This window comes from Balaenoptera ricei, chromosome 19 (assembly GCF_028023285.1).
Source record: "Balaenoptera ricei isolate mBalRic1 chromosome 19, mBalRic1.hap2, whole genome shotgun sequence".
Classification (NCBI taxonomy): domain Eukaryota; kingdom Metazoa; phylum Chordata; class Mammalia; order Artiodactyla; family Balaenopteridae; genus Balaenoptera; species Balaenoptera ricei.
This window is the reverse complement of record NC_082657.1, coordinates 44,494,885-44,515,890: the sequence shown is the minus strand read 5'-3', so window position 1 is coordinate 44,515,890 and position 21,006 is coordinate 44,494,885. Positions and strand designations below refer to the sequence as shown.

At 43.5% G+C, this 21,006-nt stretch overlaps 1 protein-coding gene across 4 annotated transcripts in view; it reads right to left on the bottom strand.

Annotated features, from left to right (window-relative positions):
- Positions 1-13,451, bottom strand: part of CBFB (core-binding factor subunit beta) — a 62,175-nt gene extending 48,724 nt beyond the window's left edge. For 2 of the 4 annotated variants that reach the window (XM_059904306.1, XM_059904308.1), the window contains exons 1-3: positions 13,145-13,451; positions 12,830-12,916; positions 8,204-8,320 (exon numbers count right to left, since the gene is read on the bottom strand). In XM_059904306.1, coding sequence (XP_059760289.1) covers positions 8,204-8,320; positions 12,830-12,916; positions 13,145-13,222 — 282 coding nt within the window. In that variant the 5' untranslated portion in view covers positions 13,223-13,451. The remainder of the gene's footprint in view (positions 1-8,203; positions 8,321-12,829; positions 12,917-13,144) is intronic. The other 2 variants (XM_059904310.1, XM_059904309.1) reach the window with 1 other exon arrangement.
- Between the last annotated feature and the right edge of the window lie 7,555 nt (positions 13,452-21,006).

Here is a 21,006-nt window from a genome sequence, read left to right as displayed (position 1 = left end):
AAAAGAAAAGGGGAAAAGATCAGTGCTGTATATTAATTATATCTCAAAAAACCTGGGAGAAAAAAGAGAAGAGAGGAAAAAAAAAAAAAAAGAGTACATTATCCTCAAATACTTCAGAGGTACATTTACCATATATGAAAATTAATGTAACTCTAACTGGAAGGTACTATGATATTCTCATTTTTAAACATTAGTATTTCTTCATGAAGTCAGTCAACTCTTCTTGGATTTAAAAATTGTTGAAATAGGGCTTCCCTGATGGCTCAGTGGTTAAGAATCCGCCTGCCAATGCAGGGGACACGGGTTCGAGCCCTGGTCCGGGAAGATCCCACATGCCGCAGAGAAACTAAGCCCGTGTGCCACAACTACTGAGCCTGCGCTCTAGAGCCCGCAAGCCACAACTACTGAGCCCGTGTGTCACAACTACTCAAGCCCACGCGCATAGAGCCCGTGCTCCGCAACAAGAGAAGCCACTGCAATGAGAAGCCCGTGCACTGCTACAAAGAGTAGCCCCCTCTCGCCACAACTAGAGAAAGCCCATGCACAGCAACGAAGACCCAATGCAGCCAAAAATAAATAAATTTATTTTAAAAAATTATTGAAATAAAACTTTTCTAAAAGCCCAGATTACTTATTTCAATGCACTGAACTGTTGATAACCAAGTGCTGGAAAATATACTTCATGTTTTAGTTGAATTGAAATACTTAAAGTCTAGATCTGACAAGTTAGTTGTAAAGTTGCCTCAATTTCTCTTGGGGAAACCACATTCCGAAGCGTTACCACAGATATCTTTTATTTGGAGTGACTGGGCTGTCTAAGGAGGAGAGGGAACTTGCTGCTGAGCTTGAATACAGATTTCTCAAAGCTAACATTAAGGAGTCCTCTAAACTCTGCCAAATTGTGGATGGTATATAAACAGACACAATATTTATTTTGGGACAAAGATCCCGCAAGCAAGTAAGCAAAACACTCCAGAAGCAGCAGTCACAGACCTTTGAAGACATTTAAAACAAGGGTTTGTCCTCATGCATTAAATCAAATGCTGTTAAATTTTGCTTTGTTATTTTATGCTGATGAAAATGAATGATAAAAGATTTTCATTTTAAGTATAAATGTTCAGAAAGGACAAAAAAAGTAAAACACATAACTTACCAAAAATGTTTAAAAGTACCTACTCTAACGCCATACACATTATAATTACTCCCAATGTCTGCTATTAACATTACCTGACTATGAATTAAAATCGTCAGGTATAAATAGCAATGCAACAACCATATAAAGTTTAACCGCTTTTTCTGGGACCAGATAGTATATTCTAGATATATCTAGATAAAACTAGATAGTATATTCAATTTCCATAGAAAGAATAGTGAACAGTAGCACTATAAAGTTCATTTTTTCAGTTTATAAAGTGTTTTCATACCCTTTATGCTCACAAACTAGGATCATGTAGTAAGCATAAACAATCATTAATTTAAAAACCTAAGGAGGCTTTCAGAAACACAATGCATGCAAAAACCATTAATCTGACCACTCAAGACTAATAACTTATGGTCAACCATAATCATCTGCATTTGTTTGAAATAAAACTCAATTGGAAATAGATTCTAAGAGGAAAGATCAACTGAATTGGGTGTTGCTTGGTCTACAAAAATTTAACGTAAGAATGATTTCAGGGCTTCCCTGGTGGCGCAGCGGTTGAGAATCTGCCTGCCAATGCAGGGGATACGGGTTCGAGCCCTGGTCTGGGAAGATCCCACATGCCGCGGAGCGACTAGGCCCGTGAGCCACAATTGCTGAGCCTGCGCATCTGGAGCCTGTGCTCCGCAACGAGAGGCCTCGACAGTGAGAGGCCCGCGCACTGCGATGAAGAGTGGCCCCCGCTCGCCGCAACTGGAGAAAGCCCTCGCACAGAAACGAAGACCCAACACAGCCATAAATAAGTAAATAAATAAATAAAATTAAAAAAAAAAAAGAGTAAAACCTTTATAAATTACTAAAAAAAAAAAGAATGATTTCAATTCTATCTGTTGCATTCCTTGTCTTCTGACAGCTAAATTAGAGGAAAGCAGTTTAAGTTAAGGAAGAATTATAAACATTTTGGCTGTTTAGGTTTATAAAATACCAGGATGGACCACTTGGGAAAGATGCAGTCTCCCAACATAGTAGAGCTACCTGAAGTGAAGCTGACCTAAGGCACTCTACAGCACTAAAACTCCTTGATTATCTATAATCTCACCGTACAAACTCATCAAATAGCCTAACTTTGGATAGGGCTTTACAATTTAAAAGGCATCTTCACATATTCTGGTACCTCATTTAATCCTCATATGAGGTATAAGAATAGGGAAGACATTCTGATTCCCATTTACAGGTAAGGAAACCAGTTATGATTGTCTTCTGACTCATATCCAGAGCTCTTTCCACTACACTGTATTATTTTAAACCTCTTCTAAGAAAGACCCTTATTAAGAGTCAACGTAGACAACTCACTAGATACCTGGGTGCAAAAGTTTCAAATATATTTGAAAGACAGACTATAAAATCGTGTGCTCTGACTTGATGGTCAGTTATCCATTAACAGACCTTCCTTACTGAAGACCCTTGGTTTGAAAATATTCCTACAAACACAAAGGCAGAAAGAATGAATAAAAGGACTGGTTTTGCTAAGACCGTTTTCTTAGATCATAAAGCCATATTTCAAATCAAAGAGACTATGGAGCTTCTGTTTCCTATTAGCATTCTAATTTTTTTCTGAATTCATCAAATTTAAGTAACATTGTGGTAGCCAGCCTCCAAGATGGCCCCAATGACCCCAGCCTCCTCTCATGTTTGTGAATAAACCACCCCCCTCCCTGTTGAGTGTGGGCTAGACTTAGTGACTCACTTCTAATGAACAGGAGAAGACACAAGTGATCAGAGAATAGGTCATAAAAAGCAGGGTGACCTCATTCTTTTTCTCTCTATGGAGAGGAACATGTGACTAGGAACTGAAGCCACCGACCAAAAGTGATGAGTGAGCTTGGAAGGGGATCCTTTAGCGCCAGCCAAGCCCTCAGAGACTGCACAGCCCCAAGAGCTTGACTGCAATCTCCTAGGAGACCCTGAGCCAGAACCACCCAGCCAAGCCACTCCCAGATTCCTGTAAAAGGGCACGAGGGGACTGAAACATTATCTGGATTGTGGGTGGTGTTTACATGGGTGTGTACATTTGTTAAAACTCAAATTATACACTTAAAGTGGGTGCAATTTTTGGTAAGTAAACTATACTTCAATAAAGTTGATTTTAAAAAAAAGCCACTGAACTCTTGAGATAAGCAAAGGGTCACTTATGAAAAAGCAGTGCCATAACTTAAGAAGTTAAGGGTGGATGGTGAGAAAACAGAAGCTGCAACAAGCCACCACCACAAACTCACATGTCCTAAACTGCTCCTCAAAATTGCTCCACCCACAGCTTTTCTCATCTCAGATGACAGCAATCCCATACTCCCAGTTGCTCTAACCAGAAAGTTAGTCATTCTTTTTTTGGGTAAATTTATTTATTTATTTATTTTTGGCTGCATTGGGTCTTCGTTGCTGCGCGCAGGCTTTCTTTGGTTGCGGCGAGTGGGGGCTACTCTTTGTTGTGGTGCCCAGGTTTCTCACTGCGGTGGCTTCTCTTGTTGTGGAGCATGGGCTCTAGGCTCGTGGACTTCAGTAGTTGCAGCAAGCAGGCTCAGTAGTTGTGGTGGATGGGCTTAGCTGCTACGTGGCATGTGGGATCTTCCCGGACCAGGGCTCGAACCCGCGTCCCCTGCATTGGCAGGCAGATTCTTTTTTTTTTTTAATTTTATTTATTTTTCTATTTATGGCTGTGATGGGTCTTTGTTTCTGTGCGAGGGCTTTCTCTAGTTGTGGCAAGCGGGGGCCACTCTTCATCACGGTGCGCGGCCCTCTCACTATCGCGGCTTCTCTTGTTGCGGAGCACAGGCTCCAGACGCGCAGGCTCAGTAATTGTGGCTCACAGGCCTAATTGCTCCGCGGCATGTGGGATCTTCCCAGACCAGGGCTCGAACCCGTGTTCCCTGCATCAGCAGGCAGACTCTCAACCACTGCGTCACCAGGGAAGCCCAGAGTCATTTGTTTTTTTAAAGATTTTTTTAAAAATTTATTTATTAATTTATTTTATTTTTGGCTGAGCTGGGTCTTCGTTGCTGCCCGTGGGCTTTCTCTAGTTGTGGCGAGTGGGGGCTACTCTTCGTTGCGGTGCACGGGCTTCTCATTGCAATGGCTTCTCTTGTTGCGGAGCATGGGCTCTAGGAGTACGGGCTTCAGTAGTTGTGGCTCGCGGGCTCAGTAGTTGTGGTGCATGGGCTTAACTGCGCCACGGCATGTGGGATCTTCCCGGACCAGGGCTCAAACCCGTGTCTCCCGCACTGGCAGGCGGATTCTTAACCACTGCGCCACCAGGGAAGCCCCTGGAGTCATTCTTGATTCTCACACCTCACATCCAATCCATAAGCAAATCCTGTTGGCTCTATCTCAAAATATATCCAGACTATGACTACTTCTCACCACTTCCATTGCTACCACCCTAGTCTCTCACCAAGACTAATGCAATAGCCTAACTGGTCCCCCTACTTCACTCTTGCCCCCTAAACCTGTTGTTAACCCAGCAGCTAGAGCGATCCTTTCAAAACTTAAGGCAGATCATATCACTGATGTGCTCAAAAAGCAGAAACTACTCCCCACTCCACTCAGAATAAAGTCCACGTTGTTACATGGCCTCCCACAGTCACGTAAACCGGCTCCTTGACATCTCCCTCATCTCTTCTCCTACTACTCTCCTCCTCGCTCAGTCTACTCAAGCCATACCAGCCCGCTTGTTGTTTAACAAACACACTGTGCAAGCTCCCACTCTAGGGCCTTTACAAGGCTGTGTCCTCTGTCTGGAACATCTTTCCTTCAGATATCTGCATGGCTCATCATTCCCTAACCTCCTTCGGGTCTCCGCTCAAATATGACCTTCTCTACCCAGACTATCCTATTTAAAATTACAGACATTCCTGTTCATTGATAACCCTTATTTTACTCTAATTTTCCTTTTTTTCCAGAGCACTTACCACTCTGTAACGTATTACATAACTTATGTACTATGCATATTGCCCACTCCTCCATTCCTTCCATAAAACAACCTCTAGGGCAGGATCTTTGTTTTGTTCACTGATGCATCTCAAGTGCCCAGGACAGTGTTCACTCAATACACATAATAGGTGTTCAACAAAGAACTTCTGAATTAATTTTTGAGTAACTGTGTCAGGTACTGAGCTAAGCACTTTATATACACTATTTCATTTAATCACTAGGGCCACCCTGGGAGATATGTATTAAACTCCCATTATAATTGAGGACCATAAAGATAAAATAACTTGTCCAAAGTTACAGAGTAATAAATGAAGTAGTATATGAAGCCAGGACTTAATTATACCTAACTTGAAAGGCTTAACCACTCATCTTCTCAAAGCTGGGTTTGAATGGGAAGAGAACTAAGCTGCTTTAGGATGTAACAAGGTCAAGAGTATGTGGAAGAAGAGACACTGATTTTGGATCCAATAGAAGGAGCAGAGGCAAATAATTAACATTTAGGGAAATTCCTTCAATTTGCTTTGCTTCTAGTCCTATGGGCACAGAAATAAACGCTAATGGTTATCAGAAAGACATCATAAAAAAGGAGGAAGAGAAATGAGACCCTGTAGCCTGAGCTCTATGGATGAGAAAACACGGGTTATCTTTTCTCTAAATTCACTGGAGTACTTATTTATCCCAGTGGTATAGAGTGATATACTAGCAGGGTTTTTTTTTTTTTCATTAAAATGCTTTTTTTCCCCTAGATTCTATTGGTGTAGTACAAGTGTTGGTAAAATTATATTTGAGAAATATATCATCTATGCACAAACATTTACAGATTTAAATCTGAGGGAAAGATACAGATTTCTGCCAGCATTACCATCCTTGGAACACAGCCACGTTCATTTGTTTACGTATTGTCTATGGCTCCTTTCACACTGTAACAGTGAACCTGAGTAGTTGCAACAGAGAACATATGCCTGCAAAACTGAAAATATTTACTCTCTGGCACTTTACAGAAAAAAATTATAAAACAAGTATTAAAATATAAGTTTCTTGATTTCTAGCATCAGTTCTATCACTCTTCCTGATATATTTGAAAACAAAACCTCTAAATTCTAGAATAAGCCATCTAACGTTTTTGTTCTTGTTGATCATATAACTGAAAACATCTCAATAGCTTAAGTCCAAAGATAATGTGGTCTTGGACTTCCCTGGTGGCGCAGTGGTTAAGAATCCGCCTGCCAATGCAGGGGACACAGGTTGAAGCCCTGGTCGGGGAAGATTCCACATGCCGCAGAGCAACTAAGCCCATGCACCACAACTACTGAGCCTATGCTCTAGGGCCCATGTGCCACAACTACTGAGCCCACGTGCCACAGCTACTGAAGCCCGTGTGCCTAGAGCCCGTGCTCACAACAAGAGAAGCCACCGCAATGAGAAGCCCGCGCACCGCAACAAAGAGTAGCTCCCGCTCGCCACAACTAGAGAAAGCCCGTGTGCAGCAACGAAGACCCAACACAGCCAAAATCAATCAATCAAATTTATTTATAAAAATAATAAATAAATAAAATTAAAGAAAACAAAAAAAACCTCTTCATTGTATATATACAAAATAAGAAAATCCTTTTTGGAGGGGGGGTGGTGGTGGGATGAATTGGGAGATTGGGATTGACATATATACACTAGTATGTATAAAATAGATAACTAATAAGAACCTGCTGTATAAAAAATAAATAAAATAAAATTCAAAAATTCAATCAATCAATAAAAAGAAAATCCTTTTCCTAATACAGCCCAATACAAAAATCTTTTAAGTTCCTCAAAGGACTATTTAGATGTTCCTTATTTTTTTTTTTTTTTTTAAAGCACTTTTTTTCTTTTTTATAGCTACTTTATTTATTTATTTATTTATTTTATTTTTGGCTGTGTTGGGTCTTCGGTTCATGCGAGGGCTTTCTCTAGTTGAGGCAAGTGGGGGCCACTCTTCACCGCGGTGCGGGGACCGCTCTTCATCGCGGTGCTTGGGCCTTTCACTATCGCGGCCACTCCCGTCGCGGGGCACAGGCTCCAGACGCGCAGGCTCAGTAGTTGTGGCTCACGGGCCCAGCTGCTCCGTGGCATGTGGGATCTTCCCAGACCAGGGCTCGAACCCGTGTCCCCTGCATTAGCAGGCAGATTCTCAACCACTGCGCCACCAGGGAAGCCCCTGTTCCTTATGTTTTGCAAATAAAGTGATAGGTTATACTATTCACGATGACACTTAGGAAAGTAATTTAGCAAGTTAATAAAAACAGGTTATAGAAATACACTGCAAAGGAAACAGGAGAAATACTGAGTACAAAATGAGGTCAAAAAATTTTCTTTCTTTAAATATTTTATTTCAAGAAGTCAATTTCCACATTAAAAGATGAACCAATCCAAGATATTATTCATTAACATTTCATCAAAATCATAAACACATGTAACTTAGATTTTAATATGGCTCTCAGCTTAAACATTTCCAACTACATTTTTCATATCTTCAACCTAAACTTCCAACATAATAATTTTAAGACATTTATTTGTTTCCCAGAAGCTTTTCCTCAAAACAAAAAAATTATTTCCAAGTTAACATCTTCACATTGTTTTTCTCAAAATTAAACTTGCTATATTAACAGAAGTAGAAAGCTACCCATGAACTATTTCCAAATATTATTAAATTTTAAGCCTACAGAGCGTCTTCCCATTTTTCTCTAAATTTCATTTTTTTTTACAACACTATAGTCACACACATTTTAGTAAAACAAAAAATTTCTTGTCAACACTTTAAAGGAATTAAGTTTCAAATGTTACATGTAAGAAAGCACACTACTCTCTTTAAGGGCTAGAACTTTCTATGGCAAATGATATAAACATGAAATTAGCAATAAAATTATATAAAAAATTTGATTTTTTAAAACTGTATTATATCTTTATAATACAGAATGAAAACAAATCTGATCATATGCCTGTATAATCAGATCTGTGATCTCTTTATTAAAATGTAAATCATCAGATAATCTCTAATAATAAAACAATCCACAGTATTTCAAATTGCAAAGAAATGTTTCCTACCTTGCCTGCTTCTCTTTCTAAGTCGACATACTCTCGGCTAGGTGTTTGTCGCTGTTCTCCCTGCCAGCTGGCCGGAAAAAACTGGAGAGACAGATTGGTTCCTGTGGCCACAAAAGCCTTTTAGAAAAATCAATACAAACAGGATCAGGAGCAGGACATTACATAAATTATGCAGGCAGTCATTTATTTTTACATCAGTTTCTGTCTTAAGCCAGGCAGCACCAAGATTACTTAAAAGTAAAAAAACATGCACTCATCATTTTTCTTAAGTATTAAGTTACAAACATCTGATTCCATTTTGAGGAGATTTGCCATTGGCTGCTTAAATATAAAATCAGACATGGAATCAATACTTTCTTTCAGGTCATTTTTTGCTGACGTTAGTATAGTGCACTGCTAATGTCTAACCAGAAGCCACCATCACTGTATTTAAAAACTTGTATTTTTAAATGTGAAAATCACTGAAGAGCTGAATATTTTGAATTTTAAAGCATACCACAATTTAAAGTTGTGTAAATGAGACATTTTAATTTTTCCTGATTTCTCTTGTTCAAAGAGACACTATGCTCCAAAACCCATGTTAAAAATGCACTTGGAGATGACTCGAAGTGAAAATATCTCCACAATATATCACATTGGGAGGAGCTCATTATCATGAATAAACTAACCAAATATCACTTCAAATGCTTTTTAATAACCAAAATTTATAAGATGAAGACAATATCCTCCATTATGGTTTTTAGCAGAATTCTCTCTCAGAGACAAAAATTCTAGTTTCAGGAAAGGCTCAGCTTAAAAAATACAGACCTTTTCATCCCCATAGGTGTCTATTTTATCCAGTTTCCCAAATTCCAGTTACTTGCACAGTGAATACAAATAAATGTTAATTAATACCTTCCTACTGAAAAAAAAAATGCACCTGGGACTGTCTCTCCTCTGATAAACCATACACTAGCATGTGATGTGACTACTTCTCATCTCTCTAAAACCTTGGATGATTAAAAAAATATGCATTTTCTAAAATCTGACTTTAGGAGAACTGATTCTGACAATAACAAAAGAGTATTCATCTAATATTTATAAAAGATTTGGATGGCACAGCTCAACAGACAGACAATCTAAAACCATTTCAATAAAGTGTCATTCTGTGTAGCCCCTGAGCAATTTACTCTGTATTTCCCCCAAGTAAAAAATGGAAATAACAATGTCCCTCTTCCCCAGGGAAAATATGAAAGAAATAAGTAAAAAGCATTTGAAAAAAAATTTTTCTCATCATCTAAATGTAAACTCTTCTTTGTTGAAATCAGACAACTTTTTGTTTGTTTTATTTTAGTAACTAAAGTTCTTAAGCATAATTTGTTTCCAAGCATAGTCTTCATCTGAAAGCAAGGGGTTCACATTTTTGGGCAATTTGTTTAAAGCATTAGTTGATTCAGCTATCTGCTAGTTCCCCTGATGATTAAGGGCTTAGATTCTTTAGAGATAAAAATTACAGTACTTCCTATATCTATGACTGGTACTAGTAGGTACAACTGTCAACCTAACTGCTAAATCTCTATAGACATCTTTAATGGCATTTCCCTAATCACTGGGATACCTTTTCTTGTGGTAAATATTTTATATGAATAGAGACTGAACAAACATCAATATTACAATATGAATCTTAAAAAAAAAATTTGCCCACTATTAGCATAAGTTTAAAAAACAACCATTGAACTGAAATGAACGAATAATAGTTCAAATGAAAACAGACACTAGGTGGCAAACTGCCTAGGCTGTGTGACCTGAGGCAAATTACTTAACTCTGAACCTCAGTTTCCAGTATTTGTAAAGTGCTTAGAACAGTACCAAGTAAATGCTACATGTATTTGCTAAATACAATGAGAAGTAATTTTGAGCTGAAGAAAACAGCCAACTTTTTCAGTCTCAGATAATGAAATTCTCAGGGCAGATAAGAGATTCTGCCCATGAATGAATACCCTCTGTCAAAATCACATAGCCATGTTTCTTCAGTATTCACCTAGTAACAAATCCTCCTGCCACCAGTGTACCCCAAATCAGCTCTGTGTTAGGTGAAGACATTCTGCAGCTCTTATTACCTCACCTCCTGCCTGAAGGCCAACCTCAGAAGAGATTTCCTGCTTCATCACTTCATGTCCATTATCTCATCAACATCCCTCTCTGAGACAGGAGAAGTGGTAAAAACACATCACTCTAAAATACCACTTCCCAAATTTATTTGACCACAGAACTCTTTTTTTTTACTGGAACACCTACACATACACAGGAGTTGGGAAAATTCTGTTTGAAAACATAAAGGTGTCACACTGGTAAAAGTGTCTGTATGGAGGATTTTTAGAATGTCCTGACTATATTTTATAGGTTTCATTAAACTGTAAAATAGCACACCTGTGCCAGTCCAACATACCTTTTATTCTTCCATCTTCAGGATTAAAAATACATAGTTTTTACTGCTTTCACAATAGAGTCACCATACCTCTCATAAGTATTTTTTTCTTTTATTAATCATTAGTGTTGAAGATATCTCTAACACTCCTACTACAAGAGCTTATATAAGGAATAAATCATATTTTACCAAAGAAATTCTACCCCTCACCCATAATCACTTTTATTTCATGCTATGATATGGAGTCTGGATAAGTTTTATAACTAAGAAGAGATGAGCATCACAGCCTTACACTGTTTCGCATCTAAATACAAAATAAATCCTTCATTAACCTCACTGATAAGTTAAGGAGATGTTCATAATAAAAAGAATAAAAGAGAGGGGGGAAAGTGTTGGATATAGTTTTGGGAACTATGCATATTTTTATCATACATGGCTGCTGTCAAAATAGAAGCAAAAAAATGCCTTTTCCACACCTATTTTCCACCACCAAATAAGTAAAAGCCACAGCCTGTTTATAAGTCATAAGATAAATTTTGGGCATTAAATGAAGTAACCTCTAAATTCAAATAATCAAGTACTTATGATGCAAAAGACACTGTGCAAAACCCATACAGAGGGGGCATACATGGAATTAATGTGGTCTCCATCCTCTAGAAGCTAAAAATCTCTCAATTTAAATATAGCTAACATTGAATTAAAGGGGGAGAAACTAGAAAGAGAGGGAAATGTGAAATTCCTTCCAAATACAAAGTTACTTCCAAAACATCCATGGGTTGGGTATACCATCCACCTATTCCAAAAGGAAATCCAGACAAAGGATGATATAATCACTGAGCCAACTAATGAATGATTCTTCTACCACTCAGTGCCAAAACCAGAAAGTATCTGTCCTATACATTTGAATCATACAACTATTACAAACACTCAAAAAAGTGGGCTAAAATCTAGACATTTTCTTTTATAATGTGCAATAATGACCAAATATTCTAGAGTTCCTAATAAATTTGGCCAGTATCTTCTCATGATCTGTAATACAATTCTAAAAAGCCTTCATTTTAAGCATCAAAATATTTTTTAAAAATAAACGATTTCAGTGATGAAAAGGGAGAATTTTATGATATGTGAATTATGTCTCAATACCAATAAATAGATTCTCTACTGTACAAGGAATGGGAGAAGCAAATGTTTCAATATGTCTTCCTATTGTTAACCTAAATTCAAACTGCTCCCGTACCTTCAAGTGTGTGCAGATGCAATGGTCCAAGTCATGGAGCAGATAATCAGATTCCATTATATAGTGCTTCAACTTTTTTTTTAATTAATAATCAACCTCTTCTCTTTAGTTTTTTCCTATGCACTTTTTGGCTTCATCATTCTCTCTTCATTAGCACCTCCAGTAGGACAAACCAAAAGGAGATGAGGGGAACTAGGACACTTGAATTTTTTTCAACATGAGGTTTCACGGAGGTAAGGCACCAAATCTACCACCTAAAACAGGGCCTCGGATCAACAGTGGGTTTTGCAAATCCATGCAATTCTTTAGTAACTTCAGGCCTAAACGGGATATGTTTTTTAGGTTTGGGGAAAAAACAAAAACAAAAAAACACCAAATGGTTTCTTTCTGATTCTCCTGAAGCTTAACATTCTAAGAAAAGAAGATGGCACGTTCTTGAGGGCTTTTTTTCCCCCTCTATTAGGACAACAGATAACTGGATTTACTCTCAGATTTATTCTCAGCTATACTGAAAATAAGACAGTTTCACATATAGGTTTACGAAAAATCTAGCGTCTAAGAGACAAACTATCGCCCAAGAATCAGAAGCCCAATTTTTTCCGTACGGGTGTTTTCTTCCTACTAATAATCGACCCTTTCTTTAATCAGTGTTACAGCCTATACAACGACCTTTCCTTGTTTAGTTGGGCTCCGGTTTGAGTTCCACTCGCGGCAAAGTGTTTGCCGAGTCGCGTCTGGGAAACATAATCCACCCGCCGAGAACCACAGGGAAGCGTCTCCCCGCGAGGACGCGGCCCGCCAGTGTCTGGTTTCGCATTTTGAATCCCGAGTAGGAAGTGAGACGGCGCCCGCTCAGTTCCGGGAGCCGCGGCGTCCGCGGCGCCGTCCGGAACCGGCCTGGGCCGCGGCGGCCCCCGCGCAACAAGTGACCCGCGCGCGGCTCGCTCCCCCGTGCCCCCGGCCCCCTGCCCCGCCGACTTACGATTTCCGAGCGGCCGTCGCGGCAGGCGTTCTGGAAGCGCGCCTGGCGCTCCTCGTGGGGCCGGTCCCTGAAGCCCGTGTACTTAATCTGCAAGGCAGAGACGGCCCGAAATCAGAAGCCAAATCCGCGATGCCGCCCGCCCCGCGCGGCACCGATAAGGGCAACCAGAGTCTGCGGGCAGATGGTTGCCCGGGCGAGACTGCCCCTCCGCAGGCGCGCCGGCGCGGGGTTCCCGGGAGCCGCGCCGCCCAAACTTTTCTCCGCCCGGGCCCGCTCGGGGCGCGCCGCGGCCTCCCCGCCGCCCGCCTGCCTCACCTCACATTCGCGGCTCAGCTTCCTGAAGAACTCCTCGTTCTCGAACTTGCTTCTCTGGTCGGGCACGACGCGCGGCATCTTCCCGCCCTGAGGCTGCGCCGGCCGGCCGGGCTCCGGGCTTCCGCGGGCACCCGCTGGCCGGCTCTGCGCTGACCGACTGACCGCGCACCCGCGGCGCCCTGACTCTCGCTTCTCTTTGTTTCAGGCGCCCGCCCGCGTGGGCTCCCGTGCCGGGAGTCTGAGATGCCGCCGCCCGCTCGAGCCCAGCCCACGCCGCCGCCGCCGCCGCCGCCGCCGCCTCAGCCGTTGCCTACCGCCCGCGCGGACCCAGCACTCGCCGCCTCCGGCCGCCGCCGCCGCCGCCGCCGCCGCCGCCGCCGCCGCCACTTCCTCTCACCGCCCACCTCGCTAGCCCGCCCGCCCCGCCCCCGTCGGCCCCACCCCTCCTCCTCGCGCGCCCGCCCGCCCCAAACTCCAGCAAACAAAACGCACCATTCACAACTCCGAGCCGCGCATGCGCTGCCCGTCCGCCCTCGGCGCCGCTGGGCTGCAGCGAAACGGAGCTCCTCCCGCGGCGCGGCCCTCTTCCCCTGGACCGCCCGCGGGCCACTTGGTGTGGAATCGTCCGGTGGGGATCTGCCCGGTTCTTGGAGACAGGGAGCGGCCCGTGCGGGTTCTTCCTTTCCACTGGAACTTTTGGGCTCCACAGCAGCGCGGAGTAACCCCAAAATGTCACGTGAATGCGAGGAAACTTAAGTCCTTGGAGACTTTGCGTCCGAGAACCGACCGGGAGGGGTGTAGGCTGTGCACATCAAACACTAGAGATAGAAAGAGACCAAAGAATCCATCTGAATCCGCATCATGGTGGAAAGGTCGGAGCTGTTGGAGTCAGAAGGGCCTCAAATGGGATCTCACTCAACTCCCCTGCCTGCTGGCTGAGGCCCTTAGATAGGCAATGGACCGCTCTAAGCCTCAGTTTGCTTTTTTCCAAAATGCAGACACTCACAAGCTCGCAGTGTTAGCATGAGAGCCTTTATGTAATTCTAGCACATGATGAGCACTCAATAAATTTAAGTTTCTAAAGAACAAGCTGACTTATATAACCCAATACCAGTTCATATATTTACACAAATGTGCAAATTCTAAAAAACAAGATCCACAAGTTCTAGGGAAGTCATTTAGCCCAAGCTGGAGAGAGCCTGATATGGGATTTATGGCAGAGCTTTACTCAAAGTTGGTCTTCAATAAATTCTGATTCTTAAAATCTCAGCTCGTCAAAAACTCAGTCCAAGTATGGCAAATAGGTGCCAACTCTGATTGACAGTAGCTGGCCTTATTGCAAAGGATTGTGAGGCTACACGTAAGCTCACAGGAATTAGTGCCAAGGGCAGTTGGCAATGTCTGCCTGAATGCAGGATTTGGCAGACTTTCCCACCCCTTTCTAGTCCAATCCAATCTCGTTTTTACGGATATGGAACTGAGCTAGGATGATGGAGTATCCTGGCTTTAGCAGTAAAAGTCCCATGTCCCAGGAAACCACTCAGTCCCTGGCAAACTGGATTGGTTGTTCACCCTGAGGTCCAGTTAGTGACTGATTGCCCAAGGTCAGGGAGAGAGTTTTCAGCAAAATCAAACCTGTAGGCTGGTGGTTTTCACAAACACACTCTTTCTGAATAGCAAACATAGAATCAACTCCTTCTAAGGGCATTCTCCCTGGCCTACACCTAGCCAGTGTGAATGTATGTCTGTACACAAACAGAAAGGGTATACGTAGATATGGATGTCACCAGCCACTGTTGTTGGGCCTCCAGCTATCCCAGAATCTTTCCCTCAGGTGTCTTTCAATTGCAAGTGACTGAAAACCAATTCAAAAAAACTTAAAGCTAAAAAGTTGTCAGTTTTACTTTAAGTAAACAAATCACAGAGAGGGACTCTTCGTTTCTCCATTGCTTCTCACTGCTAATTCTCTCAGCCTCTCTTCAATGGCATTCATTTCCTGACAAAGGATGGGAGCAGCCACTTCTCCATCTCCAAAGTCTCCATCTCCCAGGTTGGCCCAGTCTGGGTCTCATACTCTCCCCTCTGCCAAAATCACCATTTCCAGGCAGATGTGATGACACTGGCCAACTTATGTCACATGCTCGCCCACTGCGGATTGGGGGCCTGAGATTGGCAGCTTCAGAGAGAAGCTGATGGTTGAAAGAAGGGAAGAGCAGTTTTCCCAAAAGGAGGGAGTGAGAGTAGTACATGGTGGGCCCACTGAACAGTTTGTATCAGCTACACCTGGCAAAAGGTGCCATTTTAGTTTCACTGCCTAAAGATTCTGGTGAAACTGAAGGGGGAAACTTCACATCAGCACAAAGTGTGGATACAACCAGCCTTAAAACATCTGCACTTTATGTTGGGAGGTAAGTGAGGCAGCCTCTATCCCAAGTTACCAAGGCAGAACTAAGTCACTCACAAGGAATAGAAGTTTTCATCCATCTGCTGCTTCTCCCTTAAGTCTTCCCAGTTCAACTAAGAAGACCTTTGGGCACGAGGACAACACAGCCATTGTTTAAATGAGAGGAAGATGATGAGTTTGCTCTCAGTCAATATGGACTGTGGTCTGGGGAACAGAGTTTCTGCTGTTGACTTCTATAGCAGGAAGAAAGGATATCCCATGTGATGCCATGCAACACCACCACATTCTGTTTAGGTAGACATTTGTGTAAAACCTTTCATTTCTGTCTCCAAAAGATGATTCACAGGGAAGCACTCTTACTCCACAGTGGGTCCAGGTAGGGCTCACGGACCTGCAGCTGACCTTGGTGTTTGGATTCTAGCAATAATTGTTTCTGGGGCTTCCCTGGTGGTGCAGTGGTTAAGAATCCACCTGCCAATGCAGGGCACACGGGTTCGAGCCCTGGGCCGGGAAGATCCCACATGCCGTGGAGCAACTAAGCCCATGCACCACAACTACTGAGCCTGCAAGCCACAACTACTGAGCCCATGTGCCACAACTACGGAAGCCCATGCGCTTAGAGCCCATGCTCCGCAACAAGAGAAGCCTCCACAATGAGAAGCCCGCGCCCTGCAACGAAGAGTAGCCCCCACTCGCTGCAACAAGAGAAAAGCCCGTGTGCAGCAACAAAGACCCAATGCAGCCAAAAAAAAAAAAAAAAAAAAAATTGTTTCTGCCTTGGGAAATGTGGAATAAATAAAAGTTGAAATCTCACTAGAGTGGCCTAGATGCTCAGACAGACATGAACTTCTTGTTGTTGTTGTTCCCAAGTTTTATTCAAGAACTCATACAAAATATTCCAGATAGTTGAATTTTAATCCTCATCTTCCTCCTCTTCTTCATCTCGATTAATCTGGAAGAAACGCAGTTCGTAACTCTCTTTGCTGTTAGCAACTATGCATAACCAATCATGTAGATTATTCTTCTTCAAATATTTTCTGGTGAGATATTTCAAATACCTTTCGGGAGAAGGCACCTTAGACGTTACAGTGATCCTGCTCTTGCTTCTTCTGATTGTTACAACCCCTCCACCAAGATTCCCAGCTTTTCCATTCACTTTGATTCTCTCCTAAAGAAACTGCTCAAAATTGGCAGCATCCATGATTCCATCTTTTACAGGGTGGATGCAGTCAAGGGTAAACTTCAGCACTAGCTTCTTTTTTTGCCCCCCTTCGCCACAGGCTTTTTCACAGGGGCCATGGCAGCAGCAGAGGCAGAAAGCCCCCATGAACTTTTTTGACAAGGAAAAGGTCATGGTCAAGACAAATCCCTTCCAGGCTCAAGGGGGCAGGACTAGGAGCAGTGGGAGTTCAGAGCAGGACAGAGAACTCTAAGTGTCAGCCTCCCAGGGGTGGGGAATGCCGTCCTGAAGGAAAGGGATGGGAAAGTCTGCCAGGCGGACCCAGAACAGCAGCACCACAGACAGCCTTAGGCAACTCCAGGCCACAGGGTAACCCACACTCGCCATTGTCTGGCGTCCAACCGGCCAGGATGACCGGGAAACGAGCCGCAGGCTGAAGGAGGCCATCTCCTCGACTGACCTCTGTATGCCTTTTTTGGTTGTTGCTAATTTTTTTCCACTTATTTTAAAAACTGGATTAAAGGAAATTAATAAAGGAAAATTTCACCTACATCAGGTGTATTTAGCTCTGTGCTTCTGTCCAGATGGGTATGGATTGGTCCAGGCACCACCCAGTGAAGGAGTTTGCTAAGAGCCAGCTCTAGTAGGGCCCACAGATGGAAGCCTGAGGGTGTCTGTTCATTGCCTAGAAACACGCTCCCAACCCCACAAACCTGGCTGAATTCTCTGAAGCCCTGCTGCTTGGAGCCTTCCTTTCCTAAGGATTCCGTCAGCCCAGGGCCTCCTCTCTCCTACTTTCCCAGTGGGCAGCTGCTCCCACTGATCTTGAATGGGTGGGCAGAGAAAGCACAATACCCCTGAGTAGGGTATTGAGGGAACCCTTAATTGTCTGGCCCAACTGTGAAGCTCTGAACTGGGTGCTTTTATGCCCCTTATGTCAGTTAATTCCCACAACCACCTTCTAAGACAGGCCTCCTTGTCCCTGTCTGACAGATAAGGAAATAGAGGCTCTGAAAAGGTAAATAAGTGACCACAGGACATGGACAAGACCCTGACCCATGAGAGATAATGAAATGGCTAAGCCTTTGGGGTGTATCCTCTTTGTCCACTCCTCACCATAACCCTGCAAGTTTGTTGTTATTGACCCTATTCTACAGATGAGGAAACTGGGGTTCAGAGGGGCTGGTGCCCTTAACCATTCCGTTCCAAGGCCTCTACCAGAAGAGATGCCAAAAGTCCTGCTTGTCTCCTTAACTGAACTGCGAGCTTGTGGAGAGCTGTGGCTGGGGTTATTCCTCCTGAAGCACCCTACCATGCTCCCAAAGGGGCCCCAACGGGTTGAATGAAGGGGTCCTGCCGTGGGCCTTGAGGCAGGACGTGGCTCTTGCCCTTGATGGCTACACATTCCTGCCCCCTGAGCCCAACTGTTTGTCCCTCCTTGGCTTGAAAGGTCAAGGCCTAGACATCCTGCCACCCAGGTCCAGCAGAAAGGATGGCTTTATACAGATCTGGTGTTAGCTGCCACCCACATCTGCCTCTCCTCAAAGTGAGGGTGAAGTCCTTCCAGGTCCCTGAGCCACTGGTGCACTATTTTCTAAAGAAACAGTTTCCCGTCAGTTAGTGAGGAAATAGTGTACCATCTTGAAGCTGAAATAGGATCTGGGACCACAGATGAATGTTGAGGGGGGTGGGAGAGAAGGAGAATTAGGGGCTGGCACAGAGCCACTAAAGCCTGGCTCTCCCCAGCTTCTAGTTTTTGGATGGAGATGAGCTTAAGTCCAGGATGAGGGTATCATCTGCCTAAATGAGGCAGTTTCCTGAGCCCTAAATAATTTTTTGGAGATATAATTCACATACCATACAATTCACCATTAGGCCCTTAAGAATTTCCCCTCCGGGAGGTTTTCCCGCTTCTTAACTGCCCTGCCACACTCCCTCCATCAGCTCAGCCATCCCAGAGGGAGAGGAAAGCAGAGAGGAGCAAGTTTCCCCAGAATAGCATTTCTTCAGTGTTGGGATCAATAAACGCGTTTGCTTAAAAGGAACCAGATGATTTCATCCTTGTAATTACAAGTTTGACGTTTGCAAATCTTGCCCAGGCTCCAAATGAGCCTCTTTGTCATGGGAGGTGGAGGAGTTTGTCTGGATGGCTGGGGATGGGGACTGAACCTGGTGTGGTGGGAAGAGGGCCAGGCTGGTGTCAGGAGGCCTGGCTGACCATCTGCGAGGGCTGCTGGACTGCTCCCCTTCCCCTCCCCTACTCTCCAAGTTTCTGGAGGGTGATGGGAAACAGACTACACTAGGGAACTGGAGAATGCGGCGCTCTAACCACACCGCCCTCCTGCTTAAACCCCTCCCCCAAGTCTCCGGTTTGCCTATGGCTGAGAGGCAAAGTCCCTCAGCCCAGCGTTCATGATCCCCTGACAGTCATTACTTTCCTTCCCAATCCCATCTCCCATCATTTTTCTCCATGGCACCCTGTAATCCAGCCACACTGGCCTGCCTGCGTTTCCCACATGCCTCCGTGCCTTTGCTCTAACTGTTCCCTCTACCGAGCATGACTTCCTCCCTTTTCTTTGCTGGGAAAACTCATACTTTTTCTTTAAATATGAGTTCAGGGGCCTTTGATTGTCCTCTGCAGAGTGACTGCACCACAGTGTCACCTCATTCTCTCCGTTGTGTCCATTCAATATGCCAGGGAGATGGTCAGCACACCTAGGACACAGCAGTACCCTGGGTTCTGGAAGGAGTTGGCTCCCCACTAATTTGTGTTTATTTTACTTCTGTGCAGGCTTCATGTGAGTGTCTCTCACTCCACCCTTACATTTCGTTTTAATGATTTAAAACTTGTGTGTATTTATTGTAGAAAATTTAGGAAATATAGGAAAAGAAGAGAGTCCACCACTGCAAAACAATCATTGCTAACATTTCAGTATATTTTCTTTGGCCTCTTTCTATCCACATTTCTTCACCCAGCTATGACATTCTATATGTACAGTTTTGAATGTTCCATTATGACCTAACGTTATGGAATAAGTATTTTCCCACATAATCATATAAAACTCCTAATGGCATCTTGGCTGATCCCCTATTGTTGGACGTTTATTTAGGTTGTTCCCCATTATTCACTGTTATAAAATAAGGCTTCTGTGAACATCGTGGCGCTTAAGGCTTTTTCTTAACAATTTTGGATAGTGTTTTTAGGGTCAATTTCCAGAAATAGATCCACTATGTCAAAAGACACAGGCATTTTAAGGTTCCTGATACCTGTAGCCAAATTTCTCTTTGGCACTGCCTCTTCTCTCTTCTTGAGTCTTAAAAATCTGGTCCCTCCTCCCTCCATTTCTCTTCTCACTATCTCAGACACAGGAAATGCTAACCAAGAATAAACCAAGACCTGCAGAGAGAGATCAATGGATCAATAAAGCAGGTTGAATAATTCAACACTCACTTCTGGCTCATTCATCAACTCTTGAGTCCAAATGCATCCTCTTTTACCATCTCTCCTTTTGTCTCTCTGCTGATACCTTGACACCTTGCCCTGTTCTTGGATTCTTTCCCAAATTTGTCAAACTCTAAACCATCCTTGCAGGCAGGGTTTCCCATCATGCTGTAACATTGCCTTATAAATAGGCAGATAGAATTACTAGCCCACGGCCACCTCACCGGCCTGCCTTCCCTCTAGGAACATGAGGAATAATTAATAAAGCAGACAATAGCCCTCTTCCTCTAGATGACACTTCTGAGTGAATGGTCAAGGAGTTCAGCTTCAGACTGTTCCAGCCCTGCCTAACTTCCTCTGTTTAGCTTGCTTCTTTCCCCTTCTCGGCCAAGCAAATTCATACTCCTTCATTAAATGTGGGTTCAGAGGCCTCTGAGAAATCTTTCTCAACTGTGCTGGGCAGAATGACTGCCCCATAGCATCCCCTCACCAATGCCTGCCCTGGAGACTAAATGCAACCTCCTCAAAGACACCTCACAGTCTTGGTAGCTTTCCCAGCCCCACCTTATGCTAACTTCATCTTGCTCCCTCCTGCCCAAGGGGAGCTCCCAGCATGCCTTGCAGCTTGAGTAGTGTTGGTGATTAACATGGACACAGAGATGCTCCACCCAGATCCCTCTTCAGTGAAGGACTTGTTACCCCAGCAGCTGGGATGCTCTTATCCCTCTCAGGGATTTCCTGAGCAGCAGAGAGCTACCTGCAGGTCACTCTTCCTTCCTGGGCAGCTCACATCCAATGACTGATCAAGATGGGATTGTAAAGGCCCAGCAGGGCAA